The sequence below is a fragment of the Orussus abietinus genome, unplaced genomic scaffold (assembly GCF_000612105.2).
Source record: "Orussus abietinus isolate OABI.00-Male unplaced genomic scaffold, Oabi_2.0 scaffold25, whole genome shotgun sequence".
Classification (NCBI taxonomy): domain Eukaryota; kingdom Metazoa; phylum Arthropoda; class Insecta; order Hymenoptera; family Orussidae; genus Orussus; species Orussus abietinus.
In genome coordinates, this window is record NW_019394504.1 from 162,232 (window position 1) to 183,056 (window position 20,825).

Sequence of the window (20,825 nt, forward strand, 5' to 3'; positions counted from 1 at the left end):
TCTTTAAATATTCATGCTTTTACCGGTACTTTGCATCACCTTTGAACAAACGTACGCACACCCGCGAATTTGGCTGAAAGTCGACGGAGCTCGTGTGCGTGTCGAGTATAGTCAAAGTGTTCGAGCAGAGTCGAGTACAGCCGAGTTTGGCCGAGTTCAGCCGAGTTGCGCTATGCGCAGTTTTTGGACAAAATGTTTACATTTTGTTGCGGGCAGCCTTCTGCGGTTCTTCACAGTACTTCCGGACCCGTAATAATGCAGAAAATTGACAAAATTCCATGAGATCTTGACATAAGTATACAGTGATCTCAAATTCTGCTAAATCTCCGCGATGGGTGGTTACGTGAGTAGAATTGCATCGATGTCGAACATCGCCGTTAACTCGGCATATCGCGGGCGCAAGAGAAAATGCATCGAGGAGGATGGCTTCGATTTGGAATCGGATTTTATCGACAAGACTCTGCAAACGCCAAAAAAGTAAGGATCCTTGGTACCTCTCTCAGTCGACCTTTTGCGATGTAGCCATTATTCGTCGCTGATAAGCCACGTGCTTTCCATTACCTTTTACTTCCCACAATTTTTGTAAACTAGCAAAAGATATTGATGTATATTTTTACCCTTTATTTACAAAATATACCTGACTGTATCAGTCAGAAGATGTTTTAAAATATCAGCAATAGGTCGAAGGAATCCTAACCTGTTCTTCAGGATTTTGTATACCTTTGAAGCACTCCTTCCTGTTTCTATAATTAAATAGTTTTTTTTATAAGATATGCGTAATCGTACACTGAGAGATACCTGTTGTAAAAGTGCTGAGCAGAAAAATAATGATTGTAGATTCAATTTGGTTATAGTATTTTTTTGGGACAGTTTTATGAGAGATCTATTTTTAACTGTAATTAATTATATCGTTACAAAAATAGTTACACTCAGTTTTAATTTAGTTCACTGGAGGTAACAAATCGGTAGACATGGTACGATCGTTAACCTAAATGTATTTTTTATAACTTCTTTGAGAACCTGACAATTACTCAAGGTTGGTTCTAAGCAGGTTTGCTATAGTTACAGTTACAGTTTATTGTAGCTGCAGCTGCAACAAATGTAGGAAGCTTGCCTTTTCTTTGGAGATGACATCATAGTACCTCTGGCGTCTAGATATATAGGGTGTCTTAATTTTTTGTATCCATCTATTTTATGTATAGGTGAGAATTTATGAAATAAATTACATTTTTCAGAAGGAAATTATTGACCACGGCACAATATATATACAAGACTTTGTTTCAAGAGGAGAAAGGTAGCGACGTTACTGTTCTCATGCTCGGGAAAGCATGGAGACTGCACAAAGTATACATAAGCCAGGTAATATACTGGTAGAAAAGGATATAATATTAAATATTAATGCCCATCTCTTTTTCTAGAGTCCCTATTTTGCAAGTATGTTTTCGGGTTCTTGGAGAGAGACTAATGAGAAAATTATTAATGTTGAAATTGCTGATCCTAATATCACGTCAGATTGTAAGTCCATTATTTTATATAATTTATACTTTTCGTGTTAAATAGTTTCATTATGTAATTCTGGAGAATCGTGAAGGAAAGAGTCCAAGTGAAAGTTCCTCCGAGATTCACTATTGTGTAAGATGCAGTCAGATGGGACTGACCTCAATACCTATATCTGGATTTACTGAACTTCTCTTACTCGAATGATTCCAGTTTATTGAATAGTTTAAAGAACAGTTTCAAAAAATATTCTATCGTACCTATACTGGTCTTGATTTCTAAAAATGACATACTTTTTTTTTCAGCTTTATTAACCGTACTGGGATCATTTTACCAAGATGAAGTTAGTTTGGAGCCAAAAGACGTTATATCAATTTTGGCAACGGCAACGCTATTCCAATTACAGGGCTTAATTGATCAATGCACAGACATTATGATAGAGACTACCAACATCAAAACAGTGGTGCCCTATTACAATGCTGCCATGTCCTATGGAGTGCCAGTCGTTAAATCTGCAGCTAAAAGATGGCTAGAAGTGAACCTTTTAGGTCACGGATGGTTGCACCCATCTTTTCTAAAAGAAATCACGTCTGATTTAATGGCAGAACTTATTTCTAGCTCCGATTTAGTTGCAATGCAGACAGAATTTTGCATATATATGATGCTGCGGGTCTGGTAAGTTGAGAAAATACCTCATTGTGAATTTCGAATGTGATTTGAATTTTTCTTCATTTTTTCAATGATTAGAGTCAAACTTGTGCTATTAAGAAATTATCGTTGTTTACAGGCTGTTTGTACACGTACATGATAATACAGAAGAGACTGTGCAAATGGAGGAGTACTTCAAATATCATAGTTGGAAGGAACCATTCCTCGTAACACCAGAAGGAAAAGAATTTGCTACTCCGTTTAAAGCACTAAGAATGAAATATTTGTTGCTTCATGATCAGGATGTGAAAATTCTGTACAGTGACAATTTGATTCCACCGGAATGGTTGCATAACGCATACAAAGAACAGTGGTTACATTTATTACAAATTGAGGCAAGCAAAGACAACGGGTAAGTCTTATTATTCGGGCTTATTACAAAAGCCTTGCTTGTGCTTTTTACCCAAGCATTCAAGCTAAAAGTGTCCCCTCCTATCCCAGATTCCTGGAAAACATTATTACTGTTGCATCCCTGTTTTCGTGTCAACCCAGTGCAACTAGGTAGATATTTCAATCTCAACCTTTATTCGTTCTGGCATAGTACTCAAGTTCTAATTAAATAATTAAATTATCGTAATATATTAATCCTTTTTTAAATCGTAGACCTAAGCAGATGAGCGAGGAAGAATTCAACCAAGAATGTTTTCGCTGCGGAAGGTGTGTGGAGAAAGCAGGTGAACATACATGGAGATGGACAGCTTTTCTTTTTGGTCTTGACCTGGTCATTTCCCTCGATACGACATCACTTAGGATCAAACGAAATCATAAAATGGGATCGGATCACATAAAAACTAACCATAGCAATTATAATATTATTTTAAAGTAAGTCCCTTGAGAACGTCATAATTAAATAATTTCTTACTCTTTATCAGAAAATAGTTAAATTAACGTATTAAATTTAATTTCAGAGTTTGCTTAATTTCTCTAGACGAGCAACGACAAGTTAAGCATCTACAGAACTCTGGCTTACTTAAATTATCTCTCCATAAAAATGAAGAGGTATGATCTATTTACTTATTTATCATAAAGTATCGATAAATCTCAAAGCAGTTCTCTCTGTATTTTCAGAAACAAATAATGTCATTGGATAAGCAATTGACTTACCCATTATATATTTCGGTGAACTTGCAAGTGGTAACTCCCTTTTCCACGAATGAAGGGGAAAAATCGACGGAGACTACCATCCTCTTGGATACGTAGTCTATTAAACTGTTTATGTCCCAGCTTTCACACAACGCAAATCAACAAGGTTGGTGCATGAATTTGTACGTACAGATCGTACAATTCGTCAATCATGCTAGTCTTAAAATTCCAACCAGCCTTATGCCACAAGCATAATCGTTCGAAGGTATTGATTGCTTTAATAATAGCAATCGGGGAAAAAAGAATCTTATGACTTTATGGACTCAACAAATATACAAGGCTGCAATGACTTGGCAGGTGGATCACTGACAGTTGTCAGTCGTATATTGCTCTTACTGGAGAGACTCTTTGATTGTACCCGGATTTAATTTCAAATGCATACTTATGTATAAATTAATACGTAATTGCAAATCATCTTACAGAAAATCGCAGACCATGTAAGTGGCTTATTAATGAAAGGCTTCTTAATTTGGAAATACAAAGGTTATGTTTTTGTTTGCATCGCACTGCCACTTTGAGAGGGAACTTTTAAAAGTGCATCGTCAATCAACGAATTGTGAACGTTTCTCGCCGTATCGAAAATATCCGTGTTTTTAATCCGGAAAATACACTGCGAAGGTGGAGGGAAAATATTTCGTTGATATCGAGTACTGCCAATATCGGTACTTTGTGGAAATTAGATTAAAGTATTGATTCGGCAAATATTCAGACAATTGCTCATAAAAGAGAAGCCACATTCGTTTGCGGCATATTTTTTTTTTTTTCTTTACTTTCCCGGATTAGAAATGATGTATATTTCGTTTATCGTGTAGCTCCTACGATACAACTCCGATTAACATTGAACAGTAAGAATAATTGTTCCATTCCATACTTTTCATACGTTCCTGTTACATGATCAATGCATCGAATCACATTACATAAAGTTAATTCGTTAAAATAATCAAATATTTATTACCGCGTGCATAATGTAGCTCACATCTCCAGACTAGAAATGTTATGAATTTCAATGAAATTACGGAAATTATATTTCCTGTATGGAGATTTACGCAACAGCACCTTGCTAATATGATTGTTGTCCTACATTTTGCAATATATTCCATTTCTTAAGCAAGGAAACCATTAATATACGCTTATACAAATAGTTCAACTTATTTTTGATATCGCCATTCAAATTCAACCTGACTTTATTTTGAAATTTGTTTTTTCTTTTTTTTCTTTTTTTTAATTTATAGAGTGACGAACATGAACCATTACGTTGATTTAAATTATATTTTGTAAGGTTCCTGAAATCACTTAAACACCTGCAATGCATAATTCTTCATCACAAGAAACCTCGCAACTTAATTCTTACGAACGATTAATCATATCATCCTATTAAACGTCATTGATTGAACATCGCACAAAATCTTTAAAAGTATATTTAATTGTAAAAGGCATTTACGATGGCGAATGTACTGTGTGTGTCACTGGATTAATGATACAAAAAAGAAGAAATACTAACACTTGGGAAAGAAAACTCCGGTGCCTTTTTGATAACGAAATTTCAACTAGGGTGATTCATAATTTTTTACGAGCTTTTAAATTTCTTACGTAGAATTATTACACCGCCACGTACTTCGCGGATGACCTACTAATAAGCGTGTAGTTTGAAATCTTCAGGAAAAAACAAAACAACAACAACAAAGAAACCGGCTAAAATTGAGCTGTCGATATATTGCGAGAATAGAGAAAGTATAGACAGTGCGAAGTTGAGATAAATTTAAAATTTAACCTGGTGACTCGTTACTGGTGCAAGGTGGTGCAAACTATATTCTCAAGCACTATCTAAACTTTCTCTAGGCTGTGAACTAGTACTGCGTACCTGTACCGAAATGTATGTGACTAGATAATTTGTAATAAAATGTTTACACGACACCTTGAATATTTACATATTTTTCCGGTAGCGCTGGGTGAGATAATAAAGTCCGAATCTTTGCTTTCGATTGCGTTTTTGGTAACCACTTAACACTTTATTGATACAATAGTCTCTATACAAGGTGTATCTGTGTGTATAATATATATATATATATATATCGCTTGACAATAAGTATTATAAATAAATTCATAAATCTTGACTTGAACATTCTCTTGATACAACAGAAAGTACGATCTTATTGTTAACACTTTGGCCGGTCGGGTATGACTTTCAATGATAGTTACCCTTACATTGATGACTTAAGAAATTTTTTTATATCGTCAGGAGCCGTTTAATAAATCTCTTCGGAAAGTTGATTTTCCATTTGAACGGTTGTTACGATCGAAGTAAATAAAACTCGTCCCAACGAAACAATTTGTTAACGTAGAATGAAATAACGTTCTGATAGAGTTTATAATGTAGATCCGTTTGCATAATTTCATATAAATTAATTACGATCGGGGAGGGGTATGATATGCACGTGTAAATACAAACATCGGTAGATTTGTATAGAAATTCTGATATGTATTTCTCTTGAGGATTTCTGATCCACCTACGACTTCGTTTTCCGATGATAGTAAACTGCGATTGATCTCGATGGCAAATGCATTTGAATCGAAACTATGAATTTTACCGACCTCGAGTGCAAGTGCTGTACCCAGCGTATCAACTAAATATGTATCAAAAGAATGCGAGCCAACGGTTAACAATAAACTTTAAGCTCCGTGCGTCGAATCTCTGATCGGAGCGGCATATCTGAAGCTAAAGTGGACGAAGACGGTCTCATCCACGATTCGCGATAATCTCAGAGAAATTTCTCGGCTACCGTCGCAAGTAGCGATACACGGATCTCGTCGAAAGCAGTCTATAAAACACAGTTAAAAACAAGCAAGGCAAAGAGCAAGCACGATTCGGAGCATTTTCATTTCTATTTTTTTTTTTTAAGGGATTTGCTTATTTTCCACCAAGTTCCATAGACAACTTTCTGTCGAGTAGCTGCATCACTAATTGCAAATGTGCTCCGGAGTGTTCCGCATGCGAAGGACTCCTTCCCTAGAGAATCGAGAGACACCCTTGCTTCAACGATAGGCGAATATCACACGTTCGTTAAGGAAAAATGTCATTATGCACGTCATAGCTCCTATCGACCCTGAGATGACTTCCGGTAAGCGATCTACCGTTCGCGTTTAAATTCAATACTCCGTACCTCCTTGATCGTTACTCTACCTAATGCGATTATTTCTCCTAGCAGAATCCAAGGCAAATTTTTCGACCAACCAGCTCTCGAACCGGTCGACCGATAGATCCGTTCCTTCCCAGTTACCCCACGGTTACGAGGGAAACGACTTCTCAAATGATTTCCATTTCTTCCGTAAAGTCCAGCTACCGTAACCGTTTTCGGAAAATGCCCTACGATTCGTTGGAGGAACTGCATCGTATGGTAGAAACCTAGTCGGTCCAAAAACCCATAAACCCAGTTCCGCAGTTCCGAGTTGCCGGAGGTGCCGAGAGGAGGACAGCTCATTGCAGATTCGATCGACCGCGTTCGCGAAAACTGACTAAACCCTGGAACGAGCCACGAGGCTCGAGGAGACGAATCTACGTAGCATCGGCCAGCTAATCATTGTACGCTGTAAGAGAGCATCGTGCAGTAGACCGATTTGAAGCGACATCGCGTAATTTTTAATAATCTCGGCCGCCTACGCTCCGCGCAAAAATCTACGCCTGCTGCGACGATCGCATCGACGAGGGACGTAACTCGCTAGTTAGATCGGGCTCGACACCTCCTCTACCTTGTTATATCTACCCTATATTTCCTAGGTATTGCAAAAGTTCTAAGTACTAGTGTCTGGCAGTTTGTATGACTACTCGATATAATTCCCCCCGCGATTTGACCCGCTCCCTTTCGTCTTCGAATGGTGTCCCCCCTCACCGGTATACCCTAATCTCGGGCACTCGAGATCCGGATCAATTCCATAGACTTCTTCCTCTTTCCGGGTGCCATCTACCCCGAGGATCGTGCTTCCTCGACGACGGGCGACTTCCCACGAGGACGAAGACGGCTTTTTAATCTCGACCTTCTCGATAGCCCGGCTGCTCGCGAAGCGTACACCGAGTCTTCTTCGGGATCTCCGGATGTACTCGCGAGCGTTTCCCCCGGGATTCCGGATCCCTCGGTGTCGCGGACGATCTCGCTGATCCTCCGAAAACGAGGCCGACTTCGGATATCTCTAGTTCTCCCTATTCTAGGCGAGCGACCTGGGCTCGACGAGTCGCAGCTTCTCCTACAGGATATCGCGCTCTTCTCGTAGGAACTCGGTACGGGTCTCCCGGATCCCGTGAATTCCTAGATCTGGACGGGCCTCGGCACTCTAAATCGCGTTCCACGCCAGGAATAGGATCGATGTTGCTATCGCACCGATTATCGGTGACGTGTGGCTCCCGACGTTGCAAAGGTCACCCGTGCAAGCGCAGTAACGAGCTTTCACGTCGTGGGTACCGGTCCTCAGCAGACATTCCCCGTTGTCCCTCTCGTCGGTTATGAATCCGCATCCCCTGACGACTCTCACCTTCCCGTACACTGAAAACAGAATGCGATTAGACCAAATTTCTTCATAATAAAATCCACCGCCAGAAACCTTTGCATCGACATACCGCACGACAGATCACTCTTTCAATTTTTAATAACCCCGACCTACTCCAAGACTCGGAGGATCCCCATCCCGTTTCCTATTTTTATAACGTCCTCTCGAACGTTTAACAACCTCGGCCGTAATCCTGCAGGACTCCAGGAAGGTCCAAGGGCCTCTGCGATCGATCCCATCGAAAGGGTTGAACCCTACCGTGGAATCTCTATATCCGACCCCGTACCTCCCCCAGGATCACAGGAGTTATCGATGGCAAAGAGAACCCCGGCCCTCGTTACTCTTTCCACAGGGAGTCTTCCGGGTCTCAAAGGGATAATTTCCGTCTCGGTCAAAGAAATCCGCAAAATGAGAAAAAAAGAAAAGGATAACAAGAGGTCGCCAAAATGAGGTGAGGCACCCCGGAATTATTTTCATCCCCGTTCGTCCCGAATCTTGGATTTCTCCATCCCACTGAGGCCGGCGGAAGTGGCTGCACCCCCACGGCGTCGTTTACAAGGGTGTACCTGTGGCTTTGCGTCGCGATATCGCCTAGGCATCGAAAAAAAGAAAAAGAAAACAAGAGGTCGCCAAAATGAGGTGAGGTACCCCGGAATTATTTTCATCCCCGTTCGTACCGAATCTTTGATTCCTCCATCCCACCGAGACCGGCGGAAGTGGCTGCACCCCCATGGCGTCGTTTACAAGGGTGTACCTGTGGCTTTGCGTCGCGATATCGCCTAGGTATCGAAAAAAAGAAAAAGAAAACAAGAGGTCGCCAAAATGAGGTGAGGCACCCCGGCATTATTTTCATCCCCGTTCGTCCCGAATCTTTGATTTCTCCATCCCACCGAGGCCGGTGGAAGTGGCTGCACCCTCACGGCGTCGTTTACAAGGGTGTACCTGTGGCTTTGCGTCGCGATATCGCCTAGGTATCGATAACGTCGATACATCAGGAGGAACGTCGGCTGGTTGCTCGTTACGTAAGGACCGGGCCTCGAAGGGGTAACCCGTGGCATGGTTAGAGAAGACCGCAATGCAGGGGTGCCTTCTACCTCCCCGTCCCGTCCTGGTTCTCTCCTACTTGCCAAATATCTCCTCGGACCTCGCTTACGGAGAGACTCCCTCGATCCCCTTTTCTTTCCCTCGCGCCACCGATCTACGGAGTCGAAATTCGAAGTTTCAATGGACCCGGGGATACCTTTTTGGCTCATCTTCCGACAGAGGACGGGTTCCATGTGGCTGAGGTGCTCCGGTCGGGTCTGGATGCTGCAGTTGACGGTCCCCAGACTGTACGGGTCGAAGGGGTCGCCGCACCTGGGGTCGTACGCGCTGTTGCACTGATAACAGATGATCGCTTCCCCTGAAATCATGGAAAGTCGAGGTAACGATCCGCACAAAGCTGCATTTTCTTCGGGTCACCTTTTCTAAACATTTCTTCCGGGGAAAATGGGGTGCTTCGTTCCTGCGATCCATCGATCGAGGCCTTCCAGGAAGGTGTTCCAGGTGGGAAGGTTCGATCGCACGGATACCTATCTACGGGATGGATCGATAACGATTGGACGAATAAACCGACCATGCTTTACCGTAATAACGAAGATAGCGATCGGTACGTATGATCGAGGCAAACACCCTTCTATTCCGATCGAAATCAGGGAATTACCCTCATTACCCCCTCGGCCCGTTCTCGCGGTCTATCGATTACGCGATTCTACGTCGCTCCCCCCAATTGTCCGCATCCTTTTGATAGTTTTTCCAGATAGTCCCCATGGTAGCCGGGAAATATAAAGGGAATCGGCAGTTATCGCCGAATTAACGCGCCCTATTCTCGCTCCGCATAGATGTCAATTTTTTCCTAGGATACCTTACACATGGGTGCCGCCATTTTGGATCCATCGATTGAAATCGATCCTTAGGGCTTCGGTATATACCGGGGCGAGAATAAAATCGTGATTTAAAGACGAAAAAAAAATTTATTTTGCAGGTCGCAGCATCCGCAAGTCCTCTGGATCGATCGACGTGGATCGGACTTACGAGGGCGCCGATTTATGGAGACGGTTAAGGGAGGCAAAAGAAATGATAACTCGTTAGGGAGGGCAAATAAATTGGCCGAGGGGAAGTCTCTCGCGGAACTCGTCGACATGCAAGCATCCACCCCCAGGATTGATCGACGATGATCGGCCTCCTTTCCCTGCCGGATAGTCTCGCTAGCGTCTCGCGAAACTGGGGCAGTGGTACGTGACGTCACGGGCGACCCCTTATCGACCGAGCCGGAATCCCAATGCTATTTCCAACCCTCAATGGGCCATTTATGCCCGCGCTCCCGGCTTACGTCACGGCCAACGTCCCTCGCGCGCAGAGGATTCTGGGACCACGGGGACCAAGATGGCGGCCGAGGTTGACCTTGCTCGCGATATATTACGTACTGCGGTATGCTACATGCTCGCAACCTTCGGCATCTCCAGGACTTGTCCTCGTTGATAGCCCCAAGAAATCGTCATGGGACCGGACCTTTTGCAAATCATATTTTGCGACATTAGCGCCCCCGGCTTACGTCACGGCCAACGTCCCTCGCGCGCAGAGGATTCTGGGACCACGGGGACCAAGATGGCGGCCGAAGTTGACCTTACTCGCGATATATTACGTACTGCGGTATGCTACATGCTCGCAACCTTCGGCATCCCCAGGACTTGTCCTCGTTGATAGCCCCGAGATATCGTCATGGGACCGGACCTTTTGCAAATGATATTTCGCGACATTAGCGCTCCCGGCTTACGTCACGAAAAACGTCCCTCGCGCGCAGAGAATTCTGGGACCTCGGGGACCAAGATGGCGGCCGAGGTTGACCTTGCTCGCGATATATAACGTACTGCGGTATGCTACATGCTCGCAACCTTCGGCACCCCCAGGACTTGTCCTCGTTGAAAGCCCCGAAAAATCGACGGGGGACCGGACCTTTTGCAAATGATATTTCGCGACATAAGCGCGATTCCAGTTACACGGACATTTGTGATAACATCGAGAGACGCCGAAGACGCGTCCGGGCGATAAAGTGCAATATCGATCTCCCCCGTGACATTGAAAACCGCCACGAAATGCCCTTTTCGTTCCTACGGGTCGATATCCGAGCACCGAAATGAATATTGTACCTAGACGGCGTTTCCTTGGCGTCTGAGATATTCAATCTGCGGTTGGGAGGAATTTATTTATAATTACGCGACCCAGACGGTCGTTAAATAGGAATAAAGGTCCGCTGGAAGGCGATTTCCGCCGACGAAACCGCGTTTAATCAACTGCGACTCTTCTCGCCCAAAGCGAGCAAGACAACCCGGCAAACCCGATTCCCTTTATTGGAAGTCCTAAGGAGAACGCGAACTTATTCTCGCATAGTAAATGGGTTCCAGGGGTTGATCAATTGGCTTCGAATCCGGTACCAAGTGGAACTCGATTCCGTTCGGAAAGGATTCCGAGGGAAGCCAATTTCTCCTGTGAAATCAGTGCCTGGTGGCGGTAGGTCGCCGTTTTAAGAGCAAACCCCGCTACCGTCTAATGCCTTGAAATTAGACTGCTTAAAATGTCAACCGACGACCGGTCGATACGACGCGTGTGCACTAAAAATGTTAGGCACAGCCGACCCAATCGATAGAGGGCTCGTAAAGAATTCAGCTCGTTCAAACAAAGTTTGACCAAGGGGTGGGTTCCCTCCCGCGGGCTGGAATTCTCGATATCGAGACTCGTGAGTTTCCCAGTCGCTTTTTCGTTTTATCTCCGGCGGCTTAGAAAATGAACGACGATCCCAAAAAATTCGGAAAGCCGCCCCACCGAGAAAGTCGATCATAAATGCCTTCTACGTGACGTTCACTTGAGCTTTTTCCATTTATTTCGCGTCTCGCAAATGTTCCGGGGAAAAAGTTCCCCCGTTTTCCATTCCTTGCCTATTCCGTAAACGCTTCGGGTACGGGGACGCGTTCCTTGCCTCCTGCTCTCGGGGAACAAAGCTCCCCAAGGCGGCAAAGAATTCTTTGTCTAGACGAGCCTCCAGACGAGGTGCACCGAGAGCGCCTAGTGCAACGAGGACATTTTTATCCTCGGCTGGGAAAGATGCCCGAGTAATATATTATTTTTAGCGTTAAAGGATCGACGGGGAGAAAAAAATATATATATATTACCCGCGAACCTCCCGATAGAGTCCACCCCTAGTCGACTCGACGAGGCGAACGACTTCCTCGACCTATGAATAAATTTAAAAAAAAAAAAGAAAAAATATGTTGGGGGCATTCCAGAGCATCGCGAGGCCGTTACGTCTCTCGTATACCTTTCCTACATCGGGGAAAACTCCCAGGCAAGCAATTACACGGAATTTATCCAGCACTTAACACTTCCCTGGGACGAAGCTCGACGACCGAGTCAGCGCTTCGGGCGTTTCGCTTTTGAGCTTCCCCAGTTGGAACCTCACCTCCTCGGGTACCTTTATAAAGTAGCCGAGCTCGTGTCGTCATACGTATGAGTCCTTGTGCCCTCCATCCGCGACCGAGCCCAAGGATGGCATTAATTCCAGGTCTTAGGGCCCCCGCTAGTGAGAAACCCTCGTCGTGAAAGAAATACCAGGGGACGAGGGAAAGTCCTGAAAGCCGTCCAATTAGGGCTTAGACATTCTAGGCAGACGTTCGCATCGAGACTCGACAATTTATAAACGGTCGGAATGATTTTAATTAATTAATTCGAAGCCCCGACTATTTCACGGCCTCGAAGGATACGTCAATGCCGACAGCCTTCACCCGTGGCATACATCCGCGAGCCGAAATCGGGGATCGGTTGGGACGGCGTAACAATTTGAAAAATTTCCGCTGATTTGTCAGAACATCGGAAGGACTCGACGAGATATTGGGGGGACACAACGTGTTCGCACGGCAGGGTGGCATCGTGCGAGGGAGAGAAAAGGAGATGGGAACGGAAGGTGTCGGAGCGAGATGGCGGAGAAAGTGGGTCGCTCGATATCCTTTGCGGGGGTCACACACCACTATAACAAACCCAGAATTTTCAGCAAACTATAAGGCCACAGCCGCTTCGCAAATTGAGCCTTCCGCGCAAAATGAAAGCAAAAGGGGGCGGAAGCGCTTTGCGACCAGCTGATCGATCTCCCACCCCCGGGTGGCGGGGACTCTCCATGTAGAAAAATCAATCTACCGCGAATCACGAAGGAGGAGGCGCCTTGTAATTGCCCGACTCTACGTTAACTTAATAGGGATTAGGACCTGACGAACTCGACGACCCTACTTTTTGGCGATAGACGCGATTTCGACGCGAAACGCCACTTTTGTTCGCTATTGATAAAAGTACAGGATGCGCGTTATCGAGAACGAGTGAAGCCCCGCGAAGAGCGATAAGCTACGAGTCCGAGGCTTCCTCGTCTAGGTGGTCGACTACGATGTGGCCCATTGCTAGTTTTTTTTTTTTATTTATTTATTTTTCCATAATTTGTATCTTACCGCCGGGAAATAATTTGACTACCTTCCTTCCACGGGCCTTCCTAACGACTCGTACACTTTGGGGGACGGTCGAAGCTATTTTACCCCGTTAATTGGCGACTAGTGAATTTTAGAGAAACTGAAACAACGAGACGAGATGACGGATAATTTCACGCCATGTGAGATCTTGGACCGATTGTCTAAAAATGACTCCATTGATTTTCTTGGTACCTGGGAAGTTCTCGTATGTTATTGATTTTTTTTGTACGTGCAAAGTTGGAGCAAATGATTCGTTCCGTAATGTCGATTGAGCCAAGTGTACTGGAAAGTCGTGCGCTTCAAAAGTCTCGACAGGATATCCCAGGAACGTGTATTTAATTAGGAAATTGAGCACGCGTCTCGACGCAAGAAGTATTACAAGTGCCGGCGCACTCTACGACTTCCCTGGGGAAGATCTGGTATGCCATAATCCATTCGGTGCCCTCTTTTTCCCGATCTGCGTAAAACATGAACTTTTATTCTTCTTAATGAAGCACTCGTTTAGAGATACCTTACAGGTACTCTAAGCCTAAACGGTCTGCTGGATTGAGCACAATTATCCGTGACCAATACTGGGATAGATATTTGGAAAATACTCTTTAACTTTAGTGAACGGTACGATAAAACATTTGGGAAAAATTGAGATGCCCCGGGTAGAGCGCTCCGATGGAAACCCTGAAATCTGGATGAGAATGGAAGAAAAAAAAATTGAAACGTTTGTTCAAGGAGTCCTTGGCTACCCATTAAAAACCATGATGCAATCATTGGAAGGGATTACGTGCCTTGCACGCAAGTTAATTGGATTTTACATTCAATGAATTCTCGTGGCAATGTGCACGCATTCATTGAATTCTCGTAACAGATTGCACGCGTTCAATGATTTCTGGTAACGACGCGTGCATTGTCGAGGGAAATTTCAAGGTACTCCAGAGCTTCCAATTTATTTTTTTCCATCGACTCGCTGCCATTTGCACGTTAGCGAAAGTCCCTTGAAAAGTGTTTTCCCTATCAGACGAACGAGTAATTAATACGTGTATTAATATAAAAAAAAAAAAAATACGTACGCGAACCTCGTACCTTTTTTAGATCGAACCCAGCAAGCCGCTCGTTCAATGTACAACAATGAGAGTAACCCCAAAAGAATGCCTCTTTTTTGGCACCCTCGGCAAGGTGCCCAGGTAATCCGAATGAAAAATGGATTCCTTGGGACACTTTCCCATGCCTCTTAATCCGGTCGATTCAAAAACGAAAGTTTTCCCGTTAGGGAGGTTCGAGAACTTAAACCTGAAAACTTTGGTGGAAGTTTGTGAAGAAAGAGAAGAAGCGTTCCACTCCGACCGTATTCAGTAAATTGAGTCGCTCTTTCCTCCCGATGTCTTATCACACGTCTTCGTAGTCAGTTATAACGTAATGGTTTAGGAAATAAAAAAAAAGAAGTCACTCACCTCGGTGAAAAGCGGCGAGAAATATCAGGAGGAAGGAAAGGACGGAGCCAAGGTGAAACGCAGTCATGGTCATCTTCGGAATCACCGGACCATGTGTTTCCTCGCAGAGGTGTGGAGACTGTAAGCGGTCACTCGGAGTTCACCTTCATGGGGTTCCCTCTTCGGTCGAGTCTCGCCGAGGACTCCCCTATCGATGGGTTCGAATCGATCGGAAGACCGGCACCCGTGAATCGACTCGCGTGGCGCTCCGTCCGAGATCGCGACCACTTCTGAGGTTCCGAGTTTCCCTCGGCTCTGCGGCGGGACCGCGCGGTGCCCTTTGGCTTTTCCACGCGCCAATGGCATCACGTCGCCCCCCCGTGGATCACCGACGCGCCAGTCAAACGACGAGCGCCGAACCTTCCAATCTCCATCGATCAACCTAGGCCTTCGCAAATCATCGTCCCCACTTTCGGCGAAAAAAAACCCAGCAAGACCATTTAAAGTCTGACGTTCCTTGCGATAAAGTGCACGGAGGATGAATAACGAGGTACTGTTGTTTTTATTCTTTCAACGATTTGTTTTCTTTAACGATCACTCGGATTCCGATTAAGAGAAACATCGCGTCCGCGTTATGTTCGTGTCTTGAACTTCATCCGTTCGAAAATACGAATTTTCGCGCTTACTCCCTCCGACGAATGTTCCAGCAAAAAGTTCCCTAGAATTCTGGGAACTTCCACGTTTCCCGAAACGCCAATGACATCAGGGCATTTATTACGTATTTTTGACGAGAGCGCTCACTTTTCCACTTTCATCTCACGTGGGTTTATGCGCCGGATTACGTATTCGCTATATGAAAGAGCGAGATCACTGGCAATACTGTGGGCTACTCATTTTTCACATTTTCGCTCAATTTGCTTTACGTAATAGACCCCCAGAGATGAGGGCAGGGCGCGCGTCTGTGCTGTCCCTCGGTGGACGATGTGGACAGCTAATACACTTCCCACCTGATACTCCCCGATGGCTTCGAATTTTCGTTATATTCGTTACGTTTTCGCAGCTGTCGGGAGAGTGGCATGTGGTATGTGAAATTAAGAGCGTCAACGCTATCACTTCACCCGAGGCATTACCAAACATCACCAGAGGAATGATTTAGATTGATAACGAGCGATAAAAACGTGGGTGGGTTGAATTACGGTAATCATCTCTAGGTGACATTTGCGAGTATTCCCGTCACATGGTATGACGTGGAGATCGTTTAATAAATTTCTTTTACACGTAATTTATATTTCTTTTTATCTGCTAGTCAGCGGTATGAAGGGAGCTCGCTGATAAATATTTTCCACTTGTTGGTCGACGACTCGAAACAGTTGAAGAAACCTATTCATAAGTATAACATAGTCACATATTCATCTTGTATTCATTGCTTGATTTGTTGATGATGAATACGTGAATTCTCACTTTAAAAAGTACTACGATCAGTTGATGGATGATATAACCGTTTACGACTCATCAGCCGAAGGATATGATACTTCTTTGGAATAGTAGAACTATGGTCTTGTAATCCTCGTATTAAGAAGGTGGAATGTTTTGTCAAAATATATTTGGTTCTTTATTGTAAATTACATTAGTGTAAATATAAAAAGAAATATTTCCGTTCAAGGTTACAAATTGTGTAGAGTTTAGGAAACATTGATCGTGAAGTATGGAGAAGCTAAGGAGAGCGTTGAGTGGCAACGAGCAATGCGACGAGGAAAGCGGCATAATTACTCAGGTAAACGGATTTCATTAAATTTCTCTGATTTATCCACAAAAGATTTAACGATGTGATCTCTTGCTTAATGCTGCAAGGCTGATGTAGATTTTATGGTGAGTTTGTGTCTAGTTGTGAGTTCGTGATCATTTTTAAATAAAATGGCATTTTAAAGTTTGTTAATTGAACCAGAGAATAAATATTTTGGTGGTATTACAGGTGATGGATTCGTCAACGCTTAGCTGGTCGACGAGAATCAAGGGTTTTGCCATATGTTTTGTCATTGGAATTCTCTGTTCGTTTCTTGGATCATTTGCTCTCTTTTTGAATAGAGGGTTAACAGTATTTGCAGTATTCTATACTCTTGGCAATATCATTTCATTGTTAAGGTAGCACGACGTACACGATCAATTTATTTATGAGAAATGTACATTATTATATGTTTCTATATTACAAAAAATCCAAAATTAATCTGATTTAATTTTTTAATTTCTAGCACATGCTTTTTAATGGGGCCTGTCAAGCAACTTAAAAAAATGTTTGCATCGACGAGAGTAATTGCAACAGTTTTAGTCTTTGTATCAATTGTGATGACCCTTTTTGCTGCTATTCATGTAAGTTTATTGCTATTTTTAAAAAGTAACTTAAAAATTGTAATAATTGCTTTTTTCCACAGCTAAAAAAAGCCGGACTTGCCCTTTTCTTCATAATTCTTCAATCTTTGGCAATGACATGGTATTCATTGTCTTATATACCATATGCCCGTGATACGGTCAAAAAAGCAGTTGAATCATGTATTACGTGATTTTCAAGATATGCAAAGGAAATTACTACATCATATAAATATTTTTAAAAAATATACTAAGTTGTGAAGCATAATTTGAGTTATATGCTCAAAAAGTCTATGCAAAGTGTCGCTCAAATCAAATGTTGACAGTCTTGAATAATTTTTACCATCATATTTTTTAAAAATATTACAGTAATAAAACATTTGATATCTGATATAAAATATGATATACAAGAACTATGTCGGTTCTTAATATTGACATAACAATCATATATTTGGCAAACGCTTACTTGTTTTGTATTTATAAATACTGTAAAAGAAGAATACACCAAATGCATATAAGTTACATTAATGCAATGCTTGTAATTGGCTTAATGTATTTATAAATTCGATTGTACCATAAGGTAGAGGTATAAATGATGGTTCTAAATGCTCCAATCACATTCTGTACTCTTGAATGAGTTAGTGTCAAATGATGTGTTGATCAGATTTAAGATCAGGCCTAATTATAGCATATTTCACAACAAACTCCTGTGTGAATATTCTGACAGAACTTCCTTGGATTAGAAAAAGAAGAGTACATTGTATTGTCTATTTTTCTAACTTAAAATCTACTGTAATTAAGTAATTACATAATTGACAATATTGGATGGGGTTATAGGCTTATTAAACTTACCCATTCTTATGGGGTGATGGCTTTAAGACTTCAAAAAATCTCAAAATTGTGACTAGTTCTACTTTAGTGTTCAACCATTTGTTTATAATATTCAAATAATCAGCTTTAATTGAATTGAATACAACCATGTGATACCTGCATAAAAAGTCAATATTTTTCTAAGTCATCGTCACCATGCCTGTCAGGAGAGTTATGCGTTTAACGTATACAATTATTTATTTTATTATTAAAAAATTCAGAATGCTTTGCACATAATGCATTAAAGTACACCTTTTTCTTCCTTGTGTTGGGATATGTAAATTTTAACTGTATCATTACGCATTTGTATTATTGGCAGAACTGCCGCATTGGAGTACTTAGAATTTTTTAATCTCAATTGTGGATATTATTAGTAATAAGTGTTAGAAGTTATTTGTACCGGCTTAAAATTGTATACACACAATGTATTCACAATGAATGCGACCAACGGACACAATTACGAAACTTACACATATACAATGATAAGTGCATTTTTTATATAGTTTTTAATAGAATTATGGCCCACAATTTATATTTTGTACAGTACTTATACATAAGGCACTTTGTAACCCTTTGCAGGAAAACTAATATCTGTGACACTGAATATCAAACAATTATTTAATGCATTATATTTATCGATAAACGATAAATAAAATAATTATATACAATTCTTGCTTATTTTATTATATCTTTTCATGTATTTACATATTTCAGACTAAGAGATAATTTGAAACTGGAGAGAAAAGTTATTTATGATTTACAGTTGCATCGGCTAAGGTAATAATATTTTCTGCTTGTTTTAGAGTTGGCATATCAATCATTTGATTTTGGAAAACAAATGATCCCTAAAATGTAAACAGATGTTAATTTCCTAGTATACGATAAAAGAAACATAGCGAAAAAGAGTACATTTAATAGAAACTGCAAAATACAAACTTTTCCTAATTCCTGGTGACTTCTGAATGCATCTATAAGTTCTGTAGCCCATTTAATTTTATCTACGGAAGGACTATAAGCTGCTTGGACAATAGTAACTTGGGAGGGATGTATAATTTGCCGGCCTGTGAATCCCCAGGCTGCACCTTCTTCGGAGGTCTTTTTCAAACCATCTAAATCTGAAAAAAAATGTGTTATTCTGTGATAATTGACATATATAGTTGCAGTCTAATTAATGTAATTCACCTTGAATATCAATATGCACCATATCAATGGCTTGTAACTCAAAAGCTTTTGCAACCATTACAAGTCTCTGCCTTGCATATATTATTTCAGAACAACTTTTTGTCCTCGTTGCACCTATGGTATTATAATAATTACTTGCTTCTACATATGCATTCATTATTCAAAACTTAAGATACTTTATCAAATAATACTGTTACCTATATCAGCAACGTAGTCATCGCTACCCATTACAAGAGCTACAAGATTCAGTGGAGAATGTTTCCCTATTTCAATTCCAGCATTTACAATTTTAGGTAAGTTCATCATACTGACTGCAGTTTCGCTATACACGATTAAGTTAATTGGAGATGTATGTGAATATAAATTACTCACAGTGTCTGCAAACTTAAAAATATAAGGATAAAAGTAAGAAAAAGAATCGGCTTTCTTTCAAACTCTAATACAGAAAGAAAAAGATTATAGCAAAAATATAACAGAAAATGTATCGACAACTATTTACTACCACAATTGTAATGCTACAATCCATTGCCTTCCGATAAAGTTTTTAAACAGTTTATTTGATTCAAACAAAAAAAATATTGAATTAATATTAGTTTTAATAGTACAATAATTTTACCCAGTGCATTTCGTTGATGGTGTTCACTTTGGGTAACAGTATGCAAGGAGGACAGTTAATTCCACTTAATATAGCCTCTAAATCCATGTAGCATAATTCAGAACTCACTGCATTCACTCGTACTCCCCATTCTGGCCTACTACAGGGCCACGATCTACAATCCAACATTTCTCGGATCCTTTGCCTGGCGGTATCCTTTTATAAAAAAATATGATACATGTTAAAAATAATCATAAGCTTATAAACCAATGACGGGCAGTAGTACTTGCCTTTTGATTAAGAGCAACTCCATCCTCACAGTCAAAAGCAACAAGATCGACATTGAGTTTGCGGGCCTTCCTTAATTTTCTTTCGTCACACCCAGGAACATATAAGAGCGTCCTTCGTGGAATAAACTTAGACTATAAGTAATAAGTATATACATCTACAGATTGTGTTACCCCTACGAATTCTGCGATTAGGTTATATTGTGTAAATACTTAAAAGCATAACATTGACAGCACATTGACATGACAATAATGTATGTACCAAATATCTAGGGTATAGCTTCACATTCCCGTAGACCCGTAACAAATTGGAAGATGAAATTACAAACATTTTTGATGCTTTTCACCGTTTATTATGTCAGTCCTACTGTTGAATAACATTCGGATCTTCTAAACTGTTGGTATTGCCAGGAGTACGAGCCAAACATGTTTTATGATTAAATGGCTTTTTAACCCTAATTAAACCAAAAATGGAACCAATATTAATATCACTTTTAATTCTGATATATCTTAAGCAAGCCAGTGATAAATTCTAGACAATTAATAACCTTAAAAAATATTCAAAAGTATATTTAGACCAAGCTTTTTCGTAGTCCATAAATAGTTTCATAATTTGCATTAAACACAATGTGAAAATTTGCTTTGTCAAAGAAAATAACAAAGGGACATT

At 41.5% G+C, this 20,825-nt stretch overlaps 4 protein-coding genes across 9 annotated transcripts; 2 read left to right on the forward strand and 2 right to left on the reverse strand.

Annotated features, from left to right (window-relative positions):
• The first annotated feature begins 165 nt into the window (after nucleotides 1-165).
• LOC105697709 (protein germ cell-less) lies at nucleotides 166-5,260 on the forward strand. 2 transcript variants are annotated; one of them, XM_012421299.1, is made up of 8 exons: nucleotides 166-477; nucleotides 1,236-1,359; nucleotides 1,419-1,515; nucleotides 1,803-2,172; nucleotides 2,285-2,557; nucleotides 2,809-3,027; nucleotides 3,114-3,204; nucleotides 3,256-5,260. In XM_012421299.1, the coding sequence occupies exons 1-8, from the start codon at nucleotides 332-334 to the stop codon at nucleotides 3,403-3,405; spliced, it is 1,470 nt and encodes a 489-aa protein (XP_012276722.1). In that variant the 5' UTR covers nucleotides 166-331; the 3' UTR covers nucleotides 3,406-5,260. The 2 variants fall into 2 exon arrangements, with proteins under 2 accessions (XP_012276722.1, XP_012276724.1); XM_012421301.1 differs by having other exon boundaries at nucleotides 3,274-5,260.
• A 64-nt stretch (nucleotides 5,261-5,324) lies between these two features.
• LOC105697710 lies at nucleotides 5,325-15,134 on the reverse strand. Its single transcript, XM_012421302.1, has 3 exons — nucleotides 14,879-15,134; nucleotides 9,128-9,289; nucleotides 5,325-7,883 (listed from the first exon to the last, which is right to left on the reverse strand). Exons 1-3 carry the CDS (start codon nucleotides 14,949-14,951, stop codon nucleotides 7,675-7,677), a joined length of 444 nt encoding a protein of 147 aa, XP_012276725.1. The 5' UTR covers nucleotides 14,952-15,134; the 3' UTR covers nucleotides 5,325-7,674.
• Nucleotides 15,135-15,924: 790 nt separating this feature from the next.
• Nucleotides 15,925-18,759, forward strand: LOC105697662 (vesicle transport protein SFT2A). 4 transcript variants are annotated; one of them, XM_012421190.2, is made up of 7 exons: nucleotides 15,925-16,054; nucleotides 16,164-16,247; nucleotides 16,328-16,437; nucleotides 16,521-16,631; nucleotides 16,830-16,999; nucleotides 17,107-17,224; nucleotides 17,287-18,759. In XM_012421190.2, exons 4-7 carry the CDS (start codon nucleotides 16,563-16,565, stop codon nucleotides 17,413-17,415), a joined length of 486 nt encoding a protein of 161 aa, XP_012276613.1. In that variant the 5' UTR covers nucleotides 15,925-16,054; nucleotides 16,164-16,247; nucleotides 16,328-16,437; nucleotides 16,521-16,562; the 3' UTR covers nucleotides 17,416-18,759. The 4 variants fall into 4 exon arrangements, with proteins under 4 accessions (XP_012276613.1, XP_012276609.1, XP_012276610.1 ...); XM_012421186.2 differs by having other exon boundaries at nucleotides 16,164-16,437; XM_012421187.2 differs by having other exon boundaries at nucleotides 15,935-16,039; nucleotides 16,164-16,437.
• LOC105697661 (citramalyl-CoA lyase, mitochondrial) lies at nucleotides 18,749-20,807 on the reverse strand. 2 transcript variants are annotated; one of them, XM_012421184.2, is made up of 8 exons: nucleotides 20,704-20,807; nucleotides 20,418-20,610; nucleotides 20,159-20,290; nucleotides 19,890-20,084; nucleotides 19,471-19,657; nucleotides 19,274-19,387; nucleotides 19,028-19,206; nucleotides 18,749-18,936 (listed from the first exon to the last, which is right to left on the reverse strand). In XM_012421184.2, the coding sequence occupies exons 2-8, from the start codon at nucleotides 20,484-20,486 to the stop codon at nucleotides 18,838-18,840; spliced, it is 975 nt and encodes a 324-aa protein (XP_012276607.1). In that variant the 5' UTR covers nucleotides 20,487-20,610; nucleotides 20,704-20,807; the 3' UTR covers nucleotides 18,749-18,837. The 2 variants fall into 2 exon arrangements, with proteins under 2 accessions (XP_012276607.1, XP_012276608.1); XM_012421185.2 differs by lacking the exon at nucleotides 20,704-20,807 and having other exon boundaries at nucleotides 20,418-20,670.
• Nucleotides 20,808-20,825: the final 18 nt, after the last annotated feature.

Bases quoted from the DNA above. Each gene is read 5' to 3' on its own strand.
- LOC105697662 (XM_012421186.2), top strand. From the start codon at position 16,563: ATGGAGAAGCTAAGGAGAGCGTTGAGTGGCAACGAGCAATGCGACGAG. The intron at 17,000-17,106 runs GTAGCACGACGT...TTTAATTTCTAG, and splicing joins AATATCATTTCATTGTTAAG to CACATGCTTTTTAATGGGGC. The intron at 17,225-17,286 runs GTAAGTTTATTG...TTTTTTCCACAG, and splicing joins CCCTTTTTGCTGCTATTCAT to CTAAAAAAAGCCGGACTTGC.
- LOC105697709 (XM_012421299.1), top strand. From the start codon at position 332: ATGGGTGGTTACGTGAGTAGAATTGCATCGATGTCGAACATCGCCGTT. The intron at 1,360-1,418 runs GTAATATACTGG...CTCTTTTTCTAG, and splicing joins ACAAAGTATACATAAGCCAG to AGTCCCTATTTTGCAAGTAT. The intron at 2,558-2,808 runs GTAAGTCTTATT...TTTAAATCGTAG, and splicing joins GAGGCAAGCAAAGACAACGG to ACCTAAGCAGATGAGCGAGG.
- LOC105697710 (XM_012421302.1), bottom strand. From the start codon at position 14,951: ATGACCATGACTGCGTTTCACCTTGGCTCCGTCCTTTCCTTCCTCCTG. The intron at 9,290-14,878 runs GTGAGTGACTTC...CCATGATTTCAG, and splicing joins TCTCGCCGCTTTTCACCGAG to GGGAAGCGATCATCTGTTAT. The intron at 7,884-9,127 runs GTATCCCCGGGT...TTCTGTTTTCAG, and splicing joins TCGGAAGATGAGCCAAAAAG to TGTACGGGAAGGTGAGAGTC.
- LOC105697661 (XM_012421184.2), bottom strand. From the start codon at position 20,486: ATGTTTGTAATTTCATCTTCCAATTTGTTACGGGTCTACGGGAATGTG. The intron at 20,085-20,158 runs GCAAGTACTACT...TTTTTATAAAAG, and splicing joins GAGTTGCTCTTAATCAAAAG to GATACCGCCAGGCAAAGGAT. The intron at 18,937-19,027 runs GTTTGTATTTTG...TTTACATTTTAG, and splicing joins GTCACCAGGAATTAGGAAAA to GGATCATTTGTTTTCCAAAA.